Source organism: Silurus meridionalis, chromosome 7 (assembly GCF_014805685.1).
Source record: "Silurus meridionalis isolate SWU-2019-XX chromosome 7, ASM1480568v1, whole genome shotgun sequence".
NCBI lineage: Eukaryota > Metazoa > Chordata > Actinopteri > Siluriformes > Siluridae > Silurus > Silurus meridionalis.
This window is the reverse complement of record NC_060890.1, coordinates 28,196,499-28,221,309: the sequence shown is the minus strand read 5'-3', so window position 1 is coordinate 28,221,309 and position 24,811 is coordinate 28,196,499. Positions and strand designations below refer to the sequence as shown.

General features: G+C 41.4%; 1 protein-coding gene across 3 annotated transcripts in view; it reads right to left on the bottom strand.

Moving 5' to 3' along the window:
- LOC124388393 (protein sidekick-2-like) overlaps positions 1-24,811 on the bottom strand; it is a 263,177-nt gene that overhangs the window by 108,859 nt on the left and 129,507 nt on the right. For all 3 annotated transcript variants that reach the window (XM_046852961.1, XM_046852959.1, XM_046852960.1), the window contains exon 2: positions 4,941-5,100. In XM_046852961.1, the coding sequence (XP_046708917.1) occupies positions 4,941-5,100 (160 nt within the window). The remainder of the gene's footprint in view (positions 1-4,940; positions 5,101-24,811) is intronic.

The following is a 24,811-nucleotide window of genomic DNA, read 5'->3' as shown; positions in this document are numbered from 1 at the left end:
ATCCCATCTGGCTAACCTACAACATTCTGCCCGTGTCACTCTCTGTCTCCCTGTCTACTCATAGTTAACCTTTAAGAGGTGTGGGTGTGTGTGTGTGTGTTTGTAAGGGAGTGAGAGAGAGAGAGAGAGAGAGAGAGAGAGCGAGCGTGTGTGTGTGTGTGTGTGTGTGTGTGTGTGTGTGTGAGTGAGAGAGAAAGAGAGAGAGACAGTGATTGATATATGGTTCAGGAACAGAGGACTGTGTCTGACCCTTCCTAATTAAGCCTCCAGTCAGAGAGATCGAGAGAGAGAGCGAGAGAGAGAGAGCAAGAGAGAGAGAGAGAGAGAGAGACTTGACTTTTAAGTGCCCTTTATTTCAAAACATTAATTTTTAACACAAAAGTAGTTTAAAAAAAAGTTAAGATTAGCAGATGATTTTCAACACCGTATGAAACTTCCCCCTGTCCCCAAACCTTCCAGAAGTCCTGCAGTCTGTGTGTCATTTCTGCATAAGCGGCTTTTAAAAGAGCTTTAGCTCTAGGTTCAGTGTACCACTGCTTGCATTTTGGTTTTATGTGTGAACCATGTAGTCAGTATTGTTTGGCCTAAACAGAGAGAGAGAGAGCGAGAGAGAAAGAGAGAGAGAGAGAGACAGACAGACAGACAGACAGATGATTGTTGAAGACAGGTAACAGGTGGAGACCTATTTGATGGTGTTTCCATGGTGACATGTGTCTGGATAAACAGAGTTACAGTGATTTCTCTTTCAGCAAATAATAAAACCAACAATTTCATCTTAACTCTTCAGACGAGTCACAGAAACCTGAGAGAGTAAGACACTGACTTTCACTACCGCTGAGACACAAAGTCTAAGACACTGAGACACCAAGAGGCTGAGATAACGAGAGGCTGAGACACCGAAAGGCTGAGACACTGAGACACAGAGAGACTGAGACAGAGAGAGGCTGAGACACTGAAAGACTGAGAAACTGTAACACTAAGATACTGAGACACTGAGATACTGAGAGGCTGAGATACTGAGAGACTGGGATACTGAGACACTGAAACACTGAGATACTTAAGAGACTGAGACACTGAAAGACTGAGGCACTGAAATACTAAGACACTGAGATACTGTGACACTGTGACACTGAGACACTAAGAGACTGAGACACTGGTGTTGACCTGTGGAAGTATTAGTGCTTTAAGAGAAGAACCACCAAGTGGCAGAAGTCCGTATCAGTAGAAAAGTTTTTCCCGGACCACAAACAGTTTATTCATGATATAAAACATTTTAGGCATGAAGGAGCTTTTACTGATCGAGAAATTTTTGACTGAAGGAACTGATAACGAAGGTCAATAGTGAAAACTATGTTTCTTATGAGAATGAGGTTTTAGTTTTTAATCTGTGTGTATGCTGCTACCACTGCAGTGGAGAAAATGAGTTTTTTATACAAACTCAATAATGTTATTTTAAACTGCAGCACTGCAGAGTTTTCAATTTTGGGAGGTGATTTTAATTGTACATCAGAAAATATGAGGTGATTTTAATTGTACAGCAAAAAACCATGAGGAACCTCATGTAGCTTCCCGTAAGCGTCTGTGGGAGTTAGTGGAGGCCCACGATCCCTTTGACATATGGAGAAATCTAAATAACAAACAGAGACAGTACACGTGAGCCCACAGCATAGACAACACGCTCTCCCTGGCCAGATTAGATCGATTGAGGAACCTCATGTAAACCTCATGGTTTTAAGCACCAGCTTAATTTTACAAAGTGTTTTATTTTTCTAGTAGGCATCTCAGACCACTGCATGGTTCAGTGCACCATCAGTAAAAAAAAATATTAAACCTAAGAGCAGCTACTGGCATTTTAATGCTGCACTTTTAGAATATGCTCATTTTAAAGAGTCTTTTATTTTTTTTATGGAATTGTTTTAAACTGGAGAAGCAGCTTTTAACTCCCTAAAACAGTGGTGGGATTTAACTAAAGCAAAAGTCAAATAATTCTGTCAACAGTACACTCTAAATGTCACAAGATACATTGCCAGATCTCTAAAAGCTCTGGAAATGGAGACAGTAAAAATTCAGCATTTGGAGGCCACAGGAAATCAAGGGCATATTCAACGGTGCTGGTCAGCTCATGGTTTAAAGGCATCATTGAGATGGATGCTACTCCTAAGTTCTTCTTCAGTTTAGAACAAAAGAATGTACAGGAAAGATTTATGCAGGCCGTGCAAACAGAATCAGCGGATCTTGTGTAAAATTCACAAGCAGTCAGTCAGTTTCTACTCGAAGCTGTATAGCAGTAAGAGCACAGTTAGTGGAGTAGAGCTTTCTCAAAGTACTGCCAAAGTTCTCATAGTCAGGGGCCAGGAAGTTGGACAGGGAGCTGACACTAGCTGAGCTTCAGCAGGCTCTCCAAGACATGGAGAACAGGCAAGGGCCAGGTTTTGATAGTGTCCCTGTCGAATTTTTCCAAGTCATTATAGGCAGTAATAGGGCAGGACATGCTGGAGGTCCTAAAGAACAGTGTGAGAGGGGTTCAGCTACCAATTAGTTGCAGAAGATCAGTCCTGACCCTGCTGCCAAAGAAGGAAGACGTGACCCTGTCAGGGAGCACGGTCAAAGAGCATGGCTACAAGGCTAGGTGAGTGCAGAGTGACTGGATGGGAGGACCCAAAACAGGATGCAAACAGTCTCATGGAGAGAACAAACTTTAATATAAAAAATAATCACAGTCCAAAAACAGTCCAGGGTCTTAACACAGGCAAACAGGGAAATGCAGGGAGAGAACCAAAACCAAAAATCCAAAACAGACCAAAATTCAGAAAGCTGGCAAAACGGAGCAAAATAGGCAGAGCAGAAACAAAAATCAATAAACAGTCCAGAGTACAAACCAGAGCAGAGGCAGTGCGTAACAGGGTACAGAGTCAAGAACAGGATCAGGCAGGGTGGCAAGAGAACTGTCAGGGGCTATGGAGCCAGTAAGATAATCTGGCCCGAGCAATAGTCTTGGTTGTCCTTAAATACCGGGAGGTGTGGGAAAAATGGCAAAATGGCTGCCAACCCGGAAGTGCTCACCACGGAACCGGAAGTATGCGTCACGAAATCCGGAAGTGTGCACCGTGTGCACCGTGTGCCCAGGAGATCCTGACAGACCGACCTGAAGAACTGGCACGAAGGGTCACTTCTGTGCACTGATTGCAAGCTGCTGTCAAAAGCATTAGCATCAAGACAGCCAATGGAGCAGATCATTCAGCATGACCAGACATACTGTGTGTCTGACAGATATTTGATAGTATACTAAATTCATGACATTTTGGACGTCTCCAGGCTATTGGGCTTTAAGACTGGTCTGATTTTCCTAGACCAGGAAAAGGTTTTTGACCGGGTTGAGCATGAATACTTGTGGAAGGTGCTGGAAAGCTTTGGGTTCAGCCCTGGTTTCAGAGCAATGATTAAGGTGTTGTACAGTGAAATTGAGAGTGCACTGGAGGTTAATGGTGGTTTATGTGCTCCTTTTAGAGTGTACGGAGGGATCAGGCAGGGCTGTTCACTGTCAGGAATGCTGTACACTCTAACTATTGAACCTCTTTTAATAAATCTGAGAAATCGTTCTGGTTTGAATATTCCACACTGCAATGCTTCACTCTGTCAGCATATGCAGATGACATGGCTGTAATGATGGGATCCCAGTCTGATGTAAATGTTTTAATTGATGTTTTAAGAGACTTTGAGTTTTTATCATCATCATCAAAAGCAAACTGAGGAAAAGGTGAAGCAGTTTTTGTTGGCGAGTGGGGAGGTGGGGAGCCAACACTCCCAGGAGGTTTGGTGTGGAAAATAAGTGGTTTTAAATATTTGGGTGTCTACCTGGAAAGTAATGAGTTTTTAAATAAAAACTGGGAAGTCAAGGGCAGACTGAGCAGGTGGAAGCAGCTGGTTCCATAGATGTCCTACAGGGGGCGAATGCTGGTCATCAACAACCGTCGTCTCTGTGTCAAAATCTGGCATGCGTGGATCCACCACCAAACCTGCTAGCAAACATCCAGGCCCTGCTTGTGAACTTCTTCTGGGATGGTCTGCACTGGATCCCACAGAGTGTACTTCATCTGCCCAAGAAGGAATGGGGACAAGGTCTGGTTTATATAGCCAGCAGAACTGCAGCATTTCACCTCCAGTTCCTCCAGAAGCTCCTAACTGGGCCCAGGAACTTGTATGGAGAACAGCAGTCAGTGGATTTTGTACATGGTGGGAGGACTGGGGCTGGACAGTTAGTTTTTTAATGGACACAAATACGCTGGATGTTACTGAATTACCAGTCTGTTAAATTGGACTTTTTAAAATATGGACTTAAAAAAAAAAAGATTAAGGGCTGCAGAACATTACACTGGCTGCTGGAGGAGCCCCTGGACAACAGGAGTCTGCTGGACATCGGTGCAACCACCCCCACACTGTCCAGAGCTTTGATCTCCTCAAAGATCACCACTCTCTGGAAGCTCCGGAACCCCCCTCTCAAATTTACAGTCACATTAATGAGTAGTTATAATATGTTATAGATGCTGTAGGAAGGTTGTAGGTGTTAGATGTGATCACATGGTGCTGGGGAGGAAGTGATGTCAGTGTTGGAGGACACGTTTGATGACTTGGCTGGTGTTCAGGGACAAACAGAAGACAGACAAGGATTGATCAGACTCATCTACAGAAGTCCCCTTCTAGCTCTCTCTCTCTCTCTCTCTCACACACACACACACACACACACACACACACACACACACACACGTCGATTATCAGGACAGTGAAAGGAGGACAGGGTGTTAAATGCCATCCATCACTGCCTGTCTTCTCAGACACACTTCATTAACATGCAGCTCATTTACATAAGCTGCCCACTGACTCTGCCCACTCCCCCGCCACACACACACACACACACACACACACACACACACACACACTACCTGTACTCCAGGGAGAATGGTGTGAGCTCAGTGATGTTATGAATCCATCTGAATTCCAGTGGCCAGCTTCCCTCTGCCATACAGGTGAGAACCAAACGATTCCCCTCCAGGTGGAGCTGAGAACGTACCGGCTCAGTCTTAAAGTATGGAGGGACATCATCTACACAGAGTGAGAGAGTGAGTGAGAGGGAGGGAGGGAGGGAGGAAGTGTGAGAGAGGAGGGAGAGGGTGGGGGAAGGGGGGAAGGAGAGAGAGTGAGAGACTTTTTATTTTTTATTTTTATAATCTTTGACACAAGTCATATTAGATGCCAGAGGTCATCAAGTTGACCTGTTAATTTATATAAATGGAAATATATAATTAAATAAATAAAATGATAAATACAGTGAGGAAAATAATTTTTTGAACACCCTGCTATTTTGCAAGTTCTCCCACTTAGAAATCATGGAGGGGTCTGAAATTGTCATTGTAGGTGCATGTCCACTGTGAGAGACATAATCTAAAAAAAAAAATCCAGAAATCACAATGTATGATTTTTTAACTATTTATTTGTATGATACAGCTGCAAATAAGTATTTGAACACCTAAAAAGTCAATGGTAATATTTGGTACAGTAGCCTTTGTTTGCAATTACAAACGTTTCCTGTAGTTTTTCACCAGGTTTGCACACACTGAGGGAGGGATTTTGGCCCACTCCTCCACACAGATCTTCTCTAGATCAGTCAGGTTTCTGGCCTGTCGCTGAGAAACACGGAGTTTCAGCTCCCTCCAAAGATTCTCTATTGGGTTTAGGTCTGGAGACTGGCTAGGCCACACCAGAACCTTGATATGCTTCTTACAGACCCACTCCTTGGTTATCCTGGCTGTGTGCCTCAGGTCATTGTCATGTTGGAAGACCCAGCCTCGACCCATCTTAAATGCTCTAACTGAGGGAAGGAGGTTGTTCCCCAAAATCTCGCAATACATGGCCCCGGTCATCCTCTCCTTAATACAGTGCAGTCGCCCTGTCCCATGTGCAGAAAAACACCCCAAAGCATGATGCTACCACCCCCATGCTTCACAGTAGGGATGGTGTTCTTGGGATGGTACTCATCATTCTTCTTCCTCCAAACACGTTTAGTGAAATTATGACCCAAAAGTTCTATTTCGGTCTTATCTGACCACATGACTTTCTCCCATGACTCCTCTGGATCATCCAAATGGTCATTGGCAAACTTAAGACGTGCCTGGACATGTGCTGGTTTAAGCAGGGGAACCTTCCGTGCCATGCATGATTTCAAACCATGGCGTCTTAGTGTATTACCAACAGTAACCTTGGAAGCGGTGGTCCCAGCTCTTTTCAGGTCATTGACCAGCTCCTCCCGTGTAGTTCTGGGCTGATTTCTCACCTTCCTTAGGATCATTGAGACCCCACGGTGAGATCTTGCATGGAGCCCCAGTCCGAGGAGATTGACAGTCATGTTTAGCTTCTTCCATTTTCTAATGATTGCTCCAACAGTGGACCTTTTTCACCAAGCTGCTTGGCAATTTCCCGTAGCCCTTTCCAGCCTTGTGGAGGTGTACAATTTTGTCTCTAGTGTCTTTGGACAGCTCTTGGTCTTGGCCAAGTTAGTAGTTGGATTCTTACTGATTGTATGGGGTGGACAGGTGTCTTTATGCAGCTAACGACTTAAAACAGGTGCATCTAATTTAGGATAATAAATGTAGTGGAGGTGGACATTTTAAAGGCAGACTAACAGGTCTTTGAGGGTCAGAATTCTAGCTGATAGACAGGTGTTCAAATAATTATTTGCAGCTGTATCATACAAATAAATAGTTTAAAAATCATATATTGTGATTTCTGGATTTTTTTTTTAGATTATGTCTCTCACAGTGGACATGCACCTACGATGACAATTTCAGACTTGGGAGAACTTGCAAAATAGCAGGGTGTTCAAATACTTATTTTCCTCACTGTAGATATAAATAAAATCAATGACAGTTATATTTTTGGGGGGGGGATCATTTAGAGTAGTTCTGGTCCAAAGTGCAGTTCTTCATCTTTTTCATAACACAGAGCTTCTCCACAACACCACACATCCTCAAACATCTTCAGAACACCCCACACTCTTATTCACATTAACATCAACCAAGATCCTTGATTTGATCAGTCTGGAGAAGATTCTAATTGTGTCATAATCAGCATTTTGTGTTATTTTGTTTTTTTCTGCTCAGGTATGTGGCCATTTTCTCCTGCCCAAAAATAAAATTAATCACTTGGCACATAAACCTGTTTCTCCTGATGTACTTAAAACTAAGAATAAAACACTGAAGAGGAAAATCACATTAAAAATAAGTTTTAAATAAGTTTTAAAAGCACATACAGTGACTGTAACCTGGAGCAGTGAGTAAAAGTGTGAAAAACAGTTTCTCTCTGTGAACAGAACGGCCCGTCCTGTAGAACATCAGGGTTTAAAATAAAAGAGTTCACAGAGATGATGCAGTGTAAAATCCTCCACTGGAGCTCGGCAGCAGAGTGTCTCCACTCTGGTTTAATATCATCATTAAAACCAAGAACATTTCTCCACTGGGGGTCCACCCTCCCACTCAGTTTATTCTTATTTAAAACCTTAACACAGGGCCTGTAGAGCAGCTTCCCCAACACTGTCCCAAAGTTCATCTCCCCTTCACCCCTGCACTCCAGGAGGGGGCGCTCACACCCGTCGAGGTCAGGAGCGATGTCCAGCTGGGAAAAGGGCTCCTTCTATGCAGGACCGGTCTCACTGATTTCATAGTCCTTCAGCTGAACACGCTCCTCAGCTGTTAGTGTGGACCTTCAGCAGTGTAGGAGCTGGTTAGCGATGCGCAGGGACCGGAGTCCTATACATGCTGCGAGGTCCTCTTTTTGTGACAGGTCTGCCCCTGCGATGTTCACCACATCCTGGAGTGTGACAATCTTTGAGGAGATCAATGCTTTGGACAGTGTGGAGGCAGTCACACTGGGGATGTCCAGCCGACTCCCGTTGAACAGGGGCTCCAGCAGCCAGTGTAATGTTCCACAACTCTTATTGCATTTTTAAAATAAAGTCCAAAAGTCCACGGTAAAAGACCGGTAGTCCGGACACATGGAGTATGGAGACTTTGTCTTAATTAAAAACAAAGTTATTTCCAGTCCCAGTCCTCCCACCATGTACAAGAGTACACTGGCTGCTGTTCTCCACACAAGATTACTGGGCCCGGTTAAGAGTCTCTGGAGGAACTGGAGGTAAACGGCTGCAGTTCTGCTGGCAAGATGACCCAGCCCCTGCCCCTGCCCCTGCCCCTGTTCCTCCTTGGGAAGTACAGGTACAGTAAATCAACAGACTTTCCTGTGTTTAAGATAAGATAAGATAAGATAAGATAAGATAAGATAAGATAAGATAAGATAAAATAAGATAAGATAAGATAAGATAAGATAAGATAAGATAAGATAAACCTTTATTTGTCCCACAGTGGGAAAATTTCTATGTTACAGCAGCAAAAATAATAGAATTAAAAATAAATGCAAATATATAAAAAAGAATATACAAAGAAATAAAAACAAATAATAATAATAAAAATAAAAATAATAATAAAGAAATAAAAATAAATGCAAATATCTAAAAAATATACACATACTATAATAACAGTATATACACAGTACAATGTATAAATACAAATAGGGGGAGAAAAAAGTACGCATTTCAGGTGGTATTGCACGTAATTGCGGGTAATATTGCACATAATATTGCACATGATTCATGTAATATTGCACACAGATAATGTTATTGCACAGCTAAAAAGTAATAACAGCGTTGTATTTTGGTGACTGGTTTTACTGGGAACAGCTTTGGTTGTAAAGTCTAATAGCAGCAGGGAGAAAAGACCTTCTGTAACGCTCCTTCAGACACTTAGGATGTATCAGTCTGTCACTGAAGGAGCTGCTCAGCGATGTAACGGTTACATACTGGGGGTGGGACGCGTTCTGCAGCAATGATGATAGATTTGCTACCATCATCCTTCTCCCACCTCCTGTACAGTGTCCAGGCGAATCCCTAGGACTGAGCTGGCCTTCCTGATCAGCTTGTCTAGTCTCTTCCTGTCTGCAGTAGAGATGCTGCTGCCCCAGCAGACCACACCATAGAATATGGCTGTGGCCACCACAGAGCCATGGGGACACCAACACTAACCCCTCTTATCACCATCTCCACTGACCAACACCAAAAATCCTCTGAACATCACACTCATGTGAAGAACATGAATGCGTCACCAAATAATATGGTCTCTGAGTGTTTCTCTGATTCAATTCAATTCAGTTTAATTCATGTTTATTTGTGTTGAGCTTTTAATAATAAACATTGTCCCAGAGCGGCTTTACACAGATACTGTGGTGATAAAAATAATATTTTCTTTATGAGTATAAGATTCCTTCCATTAACACATCACCATGTCAGAGTATTACACAATATATCAGTGTGTGTATTATGAGCGTGTATATCAGTGTGTGTATATCAGTGTGTGTATATCAGTATGTATATCAGTGTGTGTATATCAGTATGTATATCAGTGTGTGTATATCAGTGTGTATATCAGTATGTGTATTATGAGTATGTATATCATTGTGTGTATATCAGTGTGTGTATATCAGTGTGTGTATATCAGTATGTATATCAGTGTGTGTATTATGAGTATGTATATCAGTGTGTGTTTATCAGTGTGTGTATTATGAGTATGTATATCAGTGTGTATATCAGTATGTATATCAGTGTGTGTATATCTGTGTGTAGTATGATTATGTATATCAGTGTGTGTATATCAGTGTGTATTATGAGTATGTATATCAGTGTGTATATCAGTGTGTGTATTATGAGTATGTATATCAGTGTGTGTATTATGAGTATGTATATCAGTGTGTGTATATCAGTGTATTATGAGTATGTATATCAGTGTGTGTATATCAGTGTGTATTATGAGTATGTATATCAGTGTGTGTATATCAGTGTGTGTATTATGAGTATGTATATCAGTGTGTGTATATCAGTATGTATATCAGTGTGTATATCAGTGTGTATCAGTGTGTGTATCAGTGTGTGTATTATGAGTATGTATATCAGTGTGTGTATTATGAGTATGTATATCAGTGTGTGTATATCAGTATGTATATCAGTGTGTGTATATCAGTGTGTGTATATCAGTATGTGTATTATGAGTATATCAGTGTGTGTATATCAGTGTGTGTATTATGAGTAGGTATATCAGTGTGTATATCAGTGTGTTTATTATGAGTATGTATATCAGTGTGTGTTATTATGAGTATGTATATCAGTGTGTGTTATCAGTGTGTGTATTATGAGTATGTATATCAGTGTGTGTATATCAGTGTGTATATCAGTATGTATATCAGTGTGTGTATATCAGTATGTATATATCAGTATGTATATCAGTGTGTATATCAGTGTGTATATCAGTGTGTGTATCAGTGTGTGTATATCAATGTGTATATCAGTGTGTATATCAGTATGTATATCAGTGTGTGTATATCAGTGTGTGTATTATGAGTATGTATATCAGTGTGTGTATATCAGTGTGTATGTCAGTGTATGTATTATGAGTATGTATATCAGTGTGTATATCAGTGTGTGTATATCAGTGTGTGTATATCAGTATGTATATCAGTGTGTGTATATCAGTGTGTGTATTATGAGTATGTATATCAGTGTGTGTATCAGTGTGTGTATTATGAGTATGGATATCAGTGTGTGTATATCAATGTGTGTATATCAGTATGTATATCAGTGTGTATATCAGTGTGTATTATGAGTATGTATATCAGTGTGTGTATATCAGTGTGTGTATATCAGTGTGTTATCAGTGTGTATATCAGTGTGTATCAGTGTGTGTATATCAGTGTGTGTATTATGAGTATGTATATCAGTGTGTGTATCAGTATGTATATCAGTGTGTGTATATCAGTGTGTATCAGTGTGTGTATCAGTGTGTATTATGAGTATGTATATCAGTGTGTGTATATCAGTGTATATCAGTGTGTGTATATCAGTGTGTATATATCAGTGTGTGTATATCAGTGTGTGTATTATGAGTATGTATATCAGTGTGTGTATATCAGTGTGTATATCAGTGTGTATCAGTGTGTGTTTATCAGTGTGTGTATATCAGTATGTATATCAGTGTGTATGTCAGTGTGTGTATTATGAGTATGTATATCAGTGTGTGTATATCAGTGTGTATATCAGTGTGTGTATCAGTGTGTGTATATCAGTATGTATATCAGTGTGTGTAAATCAGTGTGTGTATTATGAGTATGTATATCAGTGTGTGTATATCAGTGTGTGTATCAGTGTGTGTTTATCAGTGTGTGTATCAGTATGTATATCAGTGTGTGTATTATGAGTATGTATATCAGTGTGTGTATATCAGTGTGTGTATATCAGTGTGTGTATATCAGTGTGTGTTTATCAGTGTGTGTATATCAGTATGTATATCAGTGTGTGTATATCAGTGTGTATTATGAGTATGTATATCAGTGTGTATATCAGTGTGTATCAGTGTGTGTTTATCAGTGTGTATATCAGTATGTATATCAGTGTGTGTATTATGAGTATGTATATCAGTGTGTATATCAGTGTGTGTATATCAGTGTGTATATCAGTGTGTGTTTATCAGTGTGTGTATATCAGTATGTATATCAGTGTGTGTATATCAGTGTGTGTATTATGAGTATGTATATCTGTGTATATCAGTGTGTGTATATCAGTGTGTATATCAGTGTGTGTATTATGAGTGTATATCAGTGTGTGTATTATGAGTATGTATATCAGTGTGTGTTATCAGTGTGTGTATTATGAGTATGTATATCAGTGTGTATCAGTGTGTATTATGAGTATGTATATCAGTGTGTATATCAGTGTGTGTATATCAGCATGTATATCAGTATGTGTATATCAGTGTGTGTATATCAGTATGTATATCAGTGTGTGTTATCAGTGTGTGTATTATGAGTATGTATATCAGTGTGTGTATATCAGTGTGTGTATATCAGCATGTATATCAGTATGTGTATATCAGTGTGTATATCAGTATGTATATCAGTGTGTGTATGTCAGTGTGTGTATTATGAGTATGTATATCAGTGTGTGTATATCAGTGTGTGTATATCAGTGTGTGTATATCAGTGTGTGTATTATGAGTGTATATCAGTGTGTATTATGAGTATGTATATCAGTGTGTGTATATCAGTGTGTGTATATCAGCATGTATATCAGTATGTGTATATCAGTGTGTATTATGAGTATGTATATCAGTGTGTGTATATCAGTGTGTGTATATCAGTGTGTGTATTATGAGTATGTATATCATTGTGTGTATATCAGTGTGTGTATTATGAGTATGTAATGTATATCAGTGTGTGTATATCAGTTTGTGTATATCAGTGTGTGTATTGTGAGTATGTATATCAGTGTGTGTATATCAGTGTGTGTATATCAGTGTGTGTATTATGAGTATGTATATCAGTGTGTGTATATCAGTGTGTGTCAAGTCAAGTCAAGTCAAGTTTATTTGTATAGCGCTTTTCACAACAGACATTGTCTCAAAGCAGCTTTACACAAATCAACAGTGATGGTGAATGGTGTGCATTTGTCCCTGATGAGCAAGCCGTGGCGACTGTGGCAAGGAAAAACTCCCTTAGATGTTATGAGGAAGAAACCTTGAGAGGAACCAGACTCAAAAGGGGAACCCATCCTCATCTGGGTGACATCAAGAGTTTGATCATAAATCTTTCAACAATACAGAACACTGGAGAGTGAGAACTAACATGATTACTGGAGTATAAGATTATAAGTGATGTTCTTTCTGCAGTCTTAAACAGTCTATATGGTTAGTAGCTCCGAGTTTTATGAGCTCAGCATTTGTGATCACCACAGATCCAGCATCAGCTTCTCCATGCCAGAGCCTTTAAACACTCCAGGAGGTCCAATGTCAAAACTCCACACATGTAGCGGGATCCAAATGGCACTGGTACGTCTCTAGATGGTTCGGGATGTTTGTGAGTTCGGCATCTACTTCTTTAAAGGTCCGTAATCATCACGAGGTGGGAGGTGACTGGAGCTGTGTGTATATCAGTGTGTGTATTATGAGTATGTATATCATTGTGTGTATATCAGTGTGTGTATTATGAGTATGTAATGTATATCAGTGTGTGTATATCAGTTTGTGTATATCAGTGTGTGTATTGTGAGTATGTATATCAGTGTGTGTATATCAGTGTGTGTATATCAGTGTGTGTATTATGAGTATGTATATCAGTGTGTGTATATCAGTGTGTGTATTATGAGTATGTATATCAGTGTGTGTATTATGAGTATGTATATCAGTGTGTGTATATCAGTGTGTGTATTATGAGTATGTATATCAGTGTGTGTATATCAGTGTGTGTATATCAGTGTGTGTATTATGAGTATGTATATCAGTGTGTGTATATCAGTGTGTGTATTATGAGTATGTATATCAGTGTGTATATCAGTGTGTGTATGTCAGTGTGTATTATGAGTATGTATATCAGTGTGTGTATATCAGTGTGTGTATATCAGTGTGTGTATTATGATTATGTATATCAGTGTGTGTATATCAGTGTGTGTATATCAGTGTGTGTATTATGAGTATGTATATCAGTGTGTGTATATCAGTGTGTGTATTATGAGTATATAATGTATATCAGTGTGTGTATCAGTGTGTGTATATCAGTGTGTGTATTATGAGTATGTGTATATCAGGGTGTGTATATCTGTGTGTATATCAATGTGTGTATTATGAGTGTGTATATCAGTGTTTGTATATCAGTGTGTGTATATCAATGTGTGTATTATGAGTGTGTATATCAGGGTGTGTATATCAGTGTGTGTATTATGAGTGTGTATATCTGTGTGTATATCAGGGTGTATATCTGTGTGTGTGTGTATGTTAGTGTGTCTATATCAGTGTGTGTATGTTAGTGTTCGTATATCAATGTGTGTATTATGAGTGTGTGTATATTAGTGTGTGTATTATGAGTGTATGAATATCAATGTGTGTTATGAGTGTGTGTGTGTGTGTTATGAGTGTGTGTATATCACTGTGTATATCAAAGTGTATATATCAGTGTGTTTATGAGTGTGTATTATGTGGAGGACAGTGTGGAGAACACAAAGGAGACAGTGTGGTGGACAATAGGGAGACAGTGTGGAAAACAGAGAAGACAGTGTCGATGACAGTAGAGACAGAGTGGTGGACAATGGGGAGACAGTGTGGAGGACAAAGGAGACAATGTGTAGCACAGATAGGGGACGGTGTGGGAAAGTGTGTGGAACAGTGTGGTGGACAGAGGAGAGTGTGGAGGACAATAGGGAGAAAGTGTGTAAGACAGATAAGACAGTGTGGAGGACAAAGGAGAAGGTATGGAGCACAGTTGGGAGACAGTGTGGAGGTCAGTGGGGAGACGGTGTGAAAGACAGATGAGACAGTGTGGAAGACAGAAAAGACAGTGGGGAGGATAGTGGGGAGGACAGTGTGAAAGACAGATGACAGTGTGAAAGACAGATGAGACAGTGTGGAAGACAGAGGAGACAGTGTGAAAGACAGATGACAGTGTGGAAGACAGATGAGACAGTGTGGAAGACAGAGGAGACAGTGTGAAAGACAGATGACAGTGTGAAAGACAGATGAGACAGTGTGGAAGACAGAGGAGACAGTGTGAAAGACAGATGACAGTGTGGAAGACAGATGAGACAGTGTGGAGGACAGTGGGGACAGTGTGATTATTTCAGTGGTAAATATTATTAAATATGAAACAGATGTGGCGTGTTGAAGTGCAGTGGCTGGTGGGAAACATAGTCCTTGTTAATGGTCCTGACACACTGCTGCAAAATACCAACATTCTCTAATGACTCCTCCCTCCCTTTCCCTCTTTTCCCCTCTATTCCTTTTCTCCCAGTATCTTTCCTCTCTCCCTCCATATGTCCCCTATCTTCCCTTTCTCCCCCTCCTTCTATCCCCTACTTTTCCCTTTCTGTCCCTTGCTCCTCAATCTCTCACTGTCTTTCCACTCATCTCTCCCCTCTCTCCTCCCTCTCTCACCCTGATTCCTCCTTTCTTTTCTCTTCCTCCCCTCCTCCCCTTTTCAAATCTCTCTAGCATCTTTCCTCCTCTCTCCCTCTCATTCCTCCCTCTTTCCCTCTCTCCTCCTTCTCTCTCTCATTCTGTCCCCTATTTCCCATTCTCTCCCTCTCTGCCCCCTTCTTTTACTTTCTGCCACTTTCTTCCTCCATCTCTCACCGTCTTTCCACCCCTCTCTCCTCCCTCTCTTCCTTTTCCCCTCACTCTCTTCAGTAATGTACGTCTCTAATTGACTGTTGGTTCTATTTTTATTTGTATTTATGATGCAGATAAAACTAATTTATTCTTGCAGCTTCTGTTCAAGCTTCATTCTCTGTACTGAAGGTCAACACACACACACACACACACACACACACACACACACACACACTCCAAACCACAATCAAAGCAAAATTCAAACAGTATTTAGAAATAAAATGTACATTATCACTCCAGTCCTCATGTCTGAAAGACAGAGCAAAAGAGAGAGAGAGAGAGCAAGAGAGAGAGAGGGAGAGCAAAAGAGAGAGAGAGAGACTTTTTTTTTTACTTTTTTAAATAGATTAATAGTAAAAAAATAAAATAAATAACTAAAAAAATAACATTAAATAAACATCAATAAAACAAGACAATGACAGTTAAAATATGAGGGTGGGTGTAATCGTTTAGCTGAGCTCTGGTGCAAAGTACAATTCTTTTTCACTTAAGAAACAAAGAGCTTCTTCACAACACCACACAGTCTCAACATGCCTCTGTTTAATGAGCTCATATAGCTTCGCTCTCTTCGCGTGTTTCCTTGCTCGATTTATGTTGAAACTCGCAATCTGGATTCCTTCCATAAAAAATTTAATATAGATAAGAACAAACAAATGGTAAAAAATACTTCAAAGTAAAAACACTGCACACTTTATCAATCTTTGTCAGAGTTCTCCCTATTGACCTTTGTTATCAGCTTCTTTAGACGGAATATCCCTTGCTCGGTGAAGGAACCCTCTCTTCTTAAATGCTTAACGTCATAAATAAATTGTTTACGGTTAGGGAAGAACTCCTCAACTGAAATATTCTTTTGCCACTTTGTGGTTCTCAAAAACTCCTTTATATCTTCAGCAGTATACAGAACATCTAGTGCTTCCTCCTGAGACTCCTGACTAAACACGGAATCAGACATGCCATCATCACTGTCTGATTCAGCTTAATCTGCCTTTACCTCTTTTTTTAGCCTGTTTTTTTCCCTTTCCTCTACCTCGATTCTTCCTCTTTGTCGGAACTTTGAAAAGAGGCTCTTCCATCTCCACGTTTCCCCCGTCCCCTTGCACTAGTGTAGTGACTGGTGCCTCCTGGCAACAGCTCTGCACCCCTGTGCCTGCCTCTGCCAGCGCAGGCAGCTCCAGCACTGCTCCAGGGTCCACTGTGACTTTCCCAGTTCCTCTCGGTTCCTCCTGCTCCGGGTCTGCCAAGCAGGGCTTCCCCGGGACCGGTTCTGCCAAGCAGGGCTTCTTCCTGTCCGGTTCTGCCAAGCAGGGCTTTTCCGGGTCTGGTGCAGCCGAGCAGGGCTTCTCTGGGCCTGGTTCAGACGTGCAGGTCTTAGCCGGGTCCGGTTCAGCCGAGCATGGCTTCTTTGGGGTGGGTACGTCACTAACGGGGCTCTGGTCTACAGTCTGAGATTGGGGCTCACATTCCCTAGGCCCTGGTGCAGCAGCAGTTACGAGGCTTCCAGCAGCAGGCCGAGCTGAAGCCGCAGGGGGAACGACCCCAGCACGTTCAGCTGCTTCCTGCCCCGGTCGCTTGGAGACACCGGGGTCACTCTGTTTTTCGGGACAGGCACGAACAAGATGTCCTATTTGACCACATTTAAAACATTTAATATCCGCATCGGTGGAAACAAAGATGCTATAGTCAAACCCGTCAATCCTGAACTTGAAAACCATATTCAGTTCCTCAACACCTTCATTCAAGATCATAAAAACCATCCTCCTAAAGGACACCAAGTGTTTAATCAGTGGGGACTTACAGCCGAGGGGGATTTTTTTCATGGGGGAGACGGTTCGCCCGTATCGAGACAGCTCTTTAAGAATCGCCTCATCACTAATGAAAGGAGGAACATTAGACAACATGACTTTCTTAGCAGGAGAACTGAGGGGAGAAACCAGTATACATTCATTATTTAACACAATTCCTTTCTGAACTAATTTGGTCACTTTATCGAGACTATTTAGAAAAAACAACAATTGCACTGTTCATTCTGGAGGCAGAGACAATATTCTCACACCCCACCACATTACCAATAGCTAACACACATCCTCTACACTCACACCACACACCACCTGCACACCGTGCCGGCGAGTCAAACTTTCAAACACCCTCGCGTTAGAAGACGCCATGCTAAACACTCTCACTCACTCACACACACACACACACACACTAAATATTTCCTAGATGTTTAAGGAAAAAGTTGAGAGGAAACGGCGGAACAAAAGCGACACACCATGCTTACCCTTCCCCCGCGCATGCGCAGAGAGAGAGAGAGAGAGAGAGAGAGAGAGAGATTGTTGTGGTGTAAATACATCCCTGAATGAGTTACAACTGATTCCACTCACCAGCCCACAATCACAACACAAAACACTAATCCTTCTCTTCTTCTTCTGACCTTTTGACCTTCTGGAACACTGAGGTCATTCAGATTTGAAAAAAGACTCAATAGTAAATGTAAAAAAATTAAATAAAAGAGTTTGATGTATACGTTTGATGTTTTGTTTATATGTTGATTTTCTTCTCAGCTAATAAGATTTGACTGTAAATTACTTTCTAAACAGCTATTAGGGAGATGAACACAAGGCCTGTAGGTGTGTTTAAAAATATTGAAATATAAAAGTTCTTGAAAATAAAAATATAAAAAATATATATATATATAAAATATCCATAAAAATAGCATTCAATTATACTGAGTATATGTAGAAAAAAGGCTGCTTCCTCTTTCTTCTCTTTTTCCTCCCTTCCCTTACTCATCATTATCCTGTTCTTCTTTTCCTCTTTATCCTCCTCCTTCCATCTTCATCATTTTCATCCTCCTCCTCCTCCCCCTCCTCTTCCTCCTCTAACATACAGTTAAGTTTCCACTTAACAGATTTACATACATATTCAACTAGACAAAGGTTCATTTAAATAAAAATTCAAAATAGAATTGCAGAAATAAAGTATACACACACACACACACACACACACACACACACACACACACACACACAGCTGGAATTAAGAGTGAGAAATTCAGTTTAAAAAACAAAATCCGAAATCTGAGGAAACTGAGCTCCAGAAAACCATCTGCTTCACACACATCCATCACATTTCCAATAAATCACCACACAGAACAGAAAAGCTGGGGCATGCTCAGAAGACATGATGATGAATGTTGGAGTAATATGACTCACACAGAGCTACATACACAACACAGAGCTACATACACAACACAGAGTTACACACACAACACAGAGCTACATACACAACACAGAGTTACACACACAACACAGAGCTACATACACAACACAAAGCTACACACAGAACACAGAGCTACATACAGAGGTCAGAGTTACACACACAACACAGAGCTACATACACAACACAGAGCTACACACACAACACAGAGCTACACACAGAACACAGAGCTACATACAAAAGTCAAAACTGCCTTCTACAAGGAAAAGCTTGAGGCCTCTGCACAAGATCCTCGTAAGCTTCACAACATCTTCTCTTCTCTACTAAACCCCCCTGCTGCACCTGCTCCATCCTCCCTGACTGCTAATGACTTTGCCTCCTTCTATGATGAGAAGATTAGGAAAATCTGCCGGACCTTCACTTCCCCTCCAACAATGGCTACAGAACACAGCCAACAATCCACTACGTCTCTGTCAAGCTTCTCAACCTTAACAGAAGATGAGATACTGCAAGTCATCCGATCCTGCAATCCCACCACCTGTCCTCTGGATCCAATCCCTTCAACTACGCTCCAGACCATCACGCAAGATCTCCTGCCCTTCATCTCCACAATCATCAATGGGTCATTAACATCTGGCTATGTACCAACTACCTTCAAGCAAGCAATGGTCATTCCTATCTTGAAGAAACCTGCTCTGGACCCATCAGACATCAACAACTACAGACCGGTATCACTCCTTTCCTTTCTTTCTAAATCTCTGGAACGCACTGTTTTTAACCAACTGTCTGTCTATCTCTCACAGAACAACCTCCACGATCCGAACCAGTCTGGGTTCAAAGCGGCACATTCCACAGAGACGGCCCTATTGGCTGTTTCTGAGAAACTACATGCTGCTTGGTCAGCCAAGCTGTCATCTGTACTTATCTTTCTGGACCTTTCAGCAGCATTTGACACCGTCAACCACAAGACACTTTTGTCAACCCTCAAGAGCTTTGGTATCTGCGGAACAGCATGGGAATGGTTTGCTTCCTACCTGGAAGGTCGCTCATACCAGGTAACATGGAGGGGATCCACATCTGCCCCATGCAAACTCGCCACCGGTGTCCCACAAGGCTCTGTACTTGGTCCCCTCCTTTTCTCCCTCTATACCCACTCCATTGGTGAAGTCATATCCTCACATGGGTTTTCTTATCACTGCTATGCAGATGACACTCAACTCATCTTTTCTTTCCCTCCATCAGATACCACAGCTTCCGCTCGGATCTCAGCATGCTTGTCAGATATATCTTTATGGATGAGTGCTCACCAACTTAAACTCAACCCCAGCAAAACAGAACTGCTGGTCATCCCAGGTGATTCATCCCCAGGTCAAGATCTACAAATAACACTTAATGACTCTCTGCTCTCCCCTTCAGCCTCTGCTCGTAACCTTGGGGTAACTATGGACAATGAACTGTCTTTTTTCCCACATGTCGCTAATGTTGCTCATTCTTGTCGATTTCTTCTCTATAACATCCGAAGGATTCGACCATTTCTGTCCATACAGGCTGCCCAGGTGCTTGTTCAGTCTCTTGTCATTTCAAGACTTGACTACTGCAACTCTCTGCTGGCAGGTCTCCCCCTGAACGCTATTCGTCCACTGCAAATGATCCAAAATGCAGCTGCACGACTTGTGTTCAATCAGCCCAAGTTTTCCCACACCACCCCACTGCTGCGCTCCCTTCACTGGCTTCCAGTAGCTGCACGTATCAGATTCAAAACACTGATGCTTGCCTACAAGGCCAAAAATGGACCAGCACCATCTTACCTCAGTGACCCCATCACATCTCGCACTGCACCACGCTGTCTGAGATCCTCCAGCACTGCTCGATTGGTACCACCTTCTCTCAGAATGAGAGGTAAGTACAATTCAAGGCTCTTCTCTGTTCTGGCACCGAGGTGGTGGAATGAACTTCCCCTAGATGTCCGTACAGCAGAGTCCCTGATTATCTTTAAGCGACGACTGAAGACCTACCTCTTCCTAAAATACCTACATTAGCACTTTCCAAGTTTGTAGAATTCGAGTTATAGTTATATTGAGTTTGTAATCTTGAGTACCAGTGTAGATTTATTCATTACTAGAGATTTAAAGCACGTTTGTACGTCGCTCTGGATAAGGGCGTCTGCTAAATGCCGCAAATGTAAATGTAAATGTAAATGTAAGTCAGAGTTACACACACAACACAGAGCTACATACAGAACACAGAGCTACATACACAATACAGAGCTACACACAGAACATAGAGCTACATACAGAACTCAGAGTTACACACACAACACAGAGCTACACACACAACACAGAGCTACATACACAACACAGAGCTACATACAAAAGTCAGAGTTACACACACAACACAGAGCTACATACACAACACAGAGCTACATCCACATCACAGAGCTACATACAGAACACAGAGCTACACACACAACACAGAGCTACATACACAACACAGAGCTACACACACAACACAGAGCTACATACACAACACATAGCTACATACAGAACTCAGAGTTACACACACAACACAGAGCTACATACACAAGACAGAGCTACACACACAACACAGAGCTACATACAGAACTCAGAGTTACACACAACACAGAGCTACACACACACACAGAGCTACACACACAACACAGAGCTACATACACAACACAGAGCTACATACACAACACAGAGCTACATACAGAACACAGAGCTCCATACACAACACAGAGCTCCACACACAACACAGAGCTACATACACAACACAGAGCTACACACAGAACTCAGAGTTACACACACAACACAGAGCTACACACACAACACAGAGCTCCATACACAACTCAGAGTTACACACACAACACAGAGCTACATACACAACACAGAGATACATACACAAACACGCGATCAAATTATAGACCAATTTCAAATCTGCCATTTATGTCTACGATTTTAGAAAAGATTGTCGCTGCCCAGTTCTGTTCCCACTTGCAAGAGAACAATATCTTTGAGGAGTTTCATTCAGGTTTTAGGCCCCATCATAGTACAGAAACTGCCCTAGATAAAATCACTAATGACCTGTTTTTAGCTTCAGACCAAGGCTTCATCTCGCTGTTAGTTTTACTAGATCTTAGTGCTGCGTTCGACACTATAGATCATGATCTTCTCCTAGATCGCTTTCAGAATTACATTGGCATTCAGGGACAGGCATTAAGCTGGTTTAAATCCTACCTGTCTGATCGTTACCATTTTGTAGATTTAAATGAAGAGCTATCCAGGCTAATGCTAGTGAACTATGGCGTGCCACAAGGTTCAGTTCTAGGACCCCTGCTCTTACAATATACATGCTTCCCTTAGGAAATATTATTAGAAGGCATGGAATTAGCTTCCATTGTTATGCTGATGATACCCAGCTATATATCTCATCTAAACCAGGCGATATAGCTCAATTAGCTCGGATAACTAAGTGTGTTAAGGAAATAAGAGACTGGATGACCCATAACTTTCTACTTTTAAATTCTGATAAGACAGAGATTTTGCTCATCGGCCCAAAAACTAGTACACAGAAGCTCCAGCATCTCAACCTGCATTTAGACGGATGTTCTGTAACCACTAGTTCAACAGTAAAAGACCTGGGATTTATTTTAGAGCAACTTATCTTTTAAAAATCATATCAACCAAGTTACAAAAACAGCCTTCTTTCACCTTAGAAATATTTCTAAGCTAAGAAATATGTTGTCTATATCCGATGCAAAGAAGCTCGTCCATGCATTCATGACCTCCAGAATAGACTACTGTAATGCATTACTAGGTGGATGTCCTGCGTCATTAATAAACAAGCTTCAGTTAGTTCAGAATGCGGCAACAAGAGTTCTCACAAGGTCAAGAAAATATGATCACATAATCCCAATCTTATCGTCCCTACATTGGCTTCCTGTTAAGTTTCGAATAGACTACAAACTACTGCTACTCACTTATAAAGCACTAAATGGTTTATCTCCATGTATCTCTCCAGTCTTTTAACACGCTACAATCTGTCACGCTCCCTGAGATCTCAAAACTCTGGGCTTCTAGTAGTTCCTAGAATAGCAAAGTCCACTAAAGGTGGTAGAGCATTTTCACATTTAGCTTCTAACCTCTGGAACAGTCTTCCTGACAGTGTTCGGGGCTCAGACACACTCTCCCAGTTTATGTGTAGATTAAAAAAATATCTTTTTAGCAAAGCCTACACATAACATACGTCTCACATCATAACCTTGTGCTCCAGAACATCTGATCACATGCACATTATCAACTTGTGCTGTTAATATCATGAACAGCAGCTACGCTATTTCCTCTCCACTGCTTCTCTTTCTCCCCCATCCCGAGGCTTCCTGAGGTTTGGCCAGCTCCAGTCACGTCCCACCTCATGAAGATCATGGACTTTAAAGAAGTAGATGCTAAACTCGCAAACATCCTGAACCATCTAGAGATGTACCAGTGCCAATTGGATCCCACTGCATGTGTGGAGTTTGGCATTGGACTTCCTGGGATGTTTGGGGGCTCTGGCATGGAGAGGCTGGTGCTGGATCTGTGATGATCACAAATGTTGAGCTCAGTAGCTCCTACTTTTATACCGAACACTGTTGAAAGAACATTTACTTATTATCTTATACTCCAGTGCTCATGTTAGTTCTCACTCTCCAGTGTTCTGTATTGTTGAAAGATTTATGATCAAACTCTTGATGTCACCCAAATGAGGATGGGTTCCCCTTTTGAGTCTGGTTCCTCTCAAGGTTTCTTCCTCATTACATCTAAGGGAGTTTTTCCTTGCCACAGTCGCCATGGCTTGCTCATCAGGGATAAATGCACACCATTCACCTTGACTGTTTATTTCTGTAAAGCTGCTTTTAAGCAATGTCTGTTGTGAAAAGCGCTATACAAATAAACTTGACTTGACTTGACACAACACAGAGCTGCATACAGAACTCAGAGCTACACACACAACTCAGAGCTACATACAGAACACAGAGCTACACACACAACACAGAGCTACACACACAACACAGAGCTACATACACAACACAGAGCTACATAAAGAAAAAAGAGCTACATACAAAACACAGAGCTACATACACAACACAGAGCTACACACAGAAAACAAAGTCAAGTCAAGTTTATTTCTATTGTGCTTTTCACAACAGACATTGTCTCAAAGCAGCTTTACAGAATTTACCAGTGAAGGTAATTGATGTGCATGTAACCCTGATGAGCAGCATGGAGACTGTGGTGAAGGAAAAACTCCCTTAGATGTTATGAGGAAGAAACCTTGAGAGGAACCAGACTCAAAAGCAGAACCTTAACCTCATTTGGGTGACATTAAGAGTGTGATTATAGTCTTTAAACACTACAGAACACTGGAGAGTGAGAACTAACATGAGCACTGGAGTGTGTGATTATGAGTGATGTTCTTTCTACAGTCTTATACAGTCATTATGGTTATAAACTAGGAGCTACTGAGTTCAACATTTGTGATCATCACAGCTTCTCCATGCCAGAGACTTTAAACACTCCAGGAGGTCCAGTGTCCAAACTCCACATAAAGTGGGATCCACTTGGCACTGGTACATCTCTAGATGGTTTGCGATGTTTGCGGCATCTACTTTTTTAAAGTCCATAATCTTCATGAGGTGGGACATGACTGGAGGAGCTGGAGCAACCTCAGGATGCCTCAGGATGGGGAGAGAAAGAGATGCAGTGGAGAGGAATTAGCGTAGCTGCTGTTCATGATATTAACAGCACAAGTTGACCAGTTGAACACTGTCAGGAAGACTTTTAGGAGCTAAATGCGAGAATGTTCTTAAACCTTTAGTGAAGTTTGCTATTCTAGGAACTACTAGAAGTCCAGAGTTTTGAGATCTCAGGGAGCGTGACAGATTGTAGCGTGTTAGAAGACTGGAGAGATACATGGAGATAAACCATTTAGTGCTTTGTAGGTAAGTAGCAGTAGTTTTTAGTGGATTTGAAACTTAACAGGAAGCCAGTGCAGGGATGAGAAGATTGGGGTTATATGGTGATATTTTCTTGACCTTGTAAGAACTCTGACTGCTGCATTCTGAACTAACTAAAGCTTGTTTATTAATGATGCAGGACATCCACCTAGTAATGCATTACAATAGTCTATTCTGGAGGTTATGAATGCATGGACGAGCTACTCTGCATCAGATACAGATAGACAGAGCTACATACAGGACACAGAGCAACATACACAGCATAGAGCTACACCACACA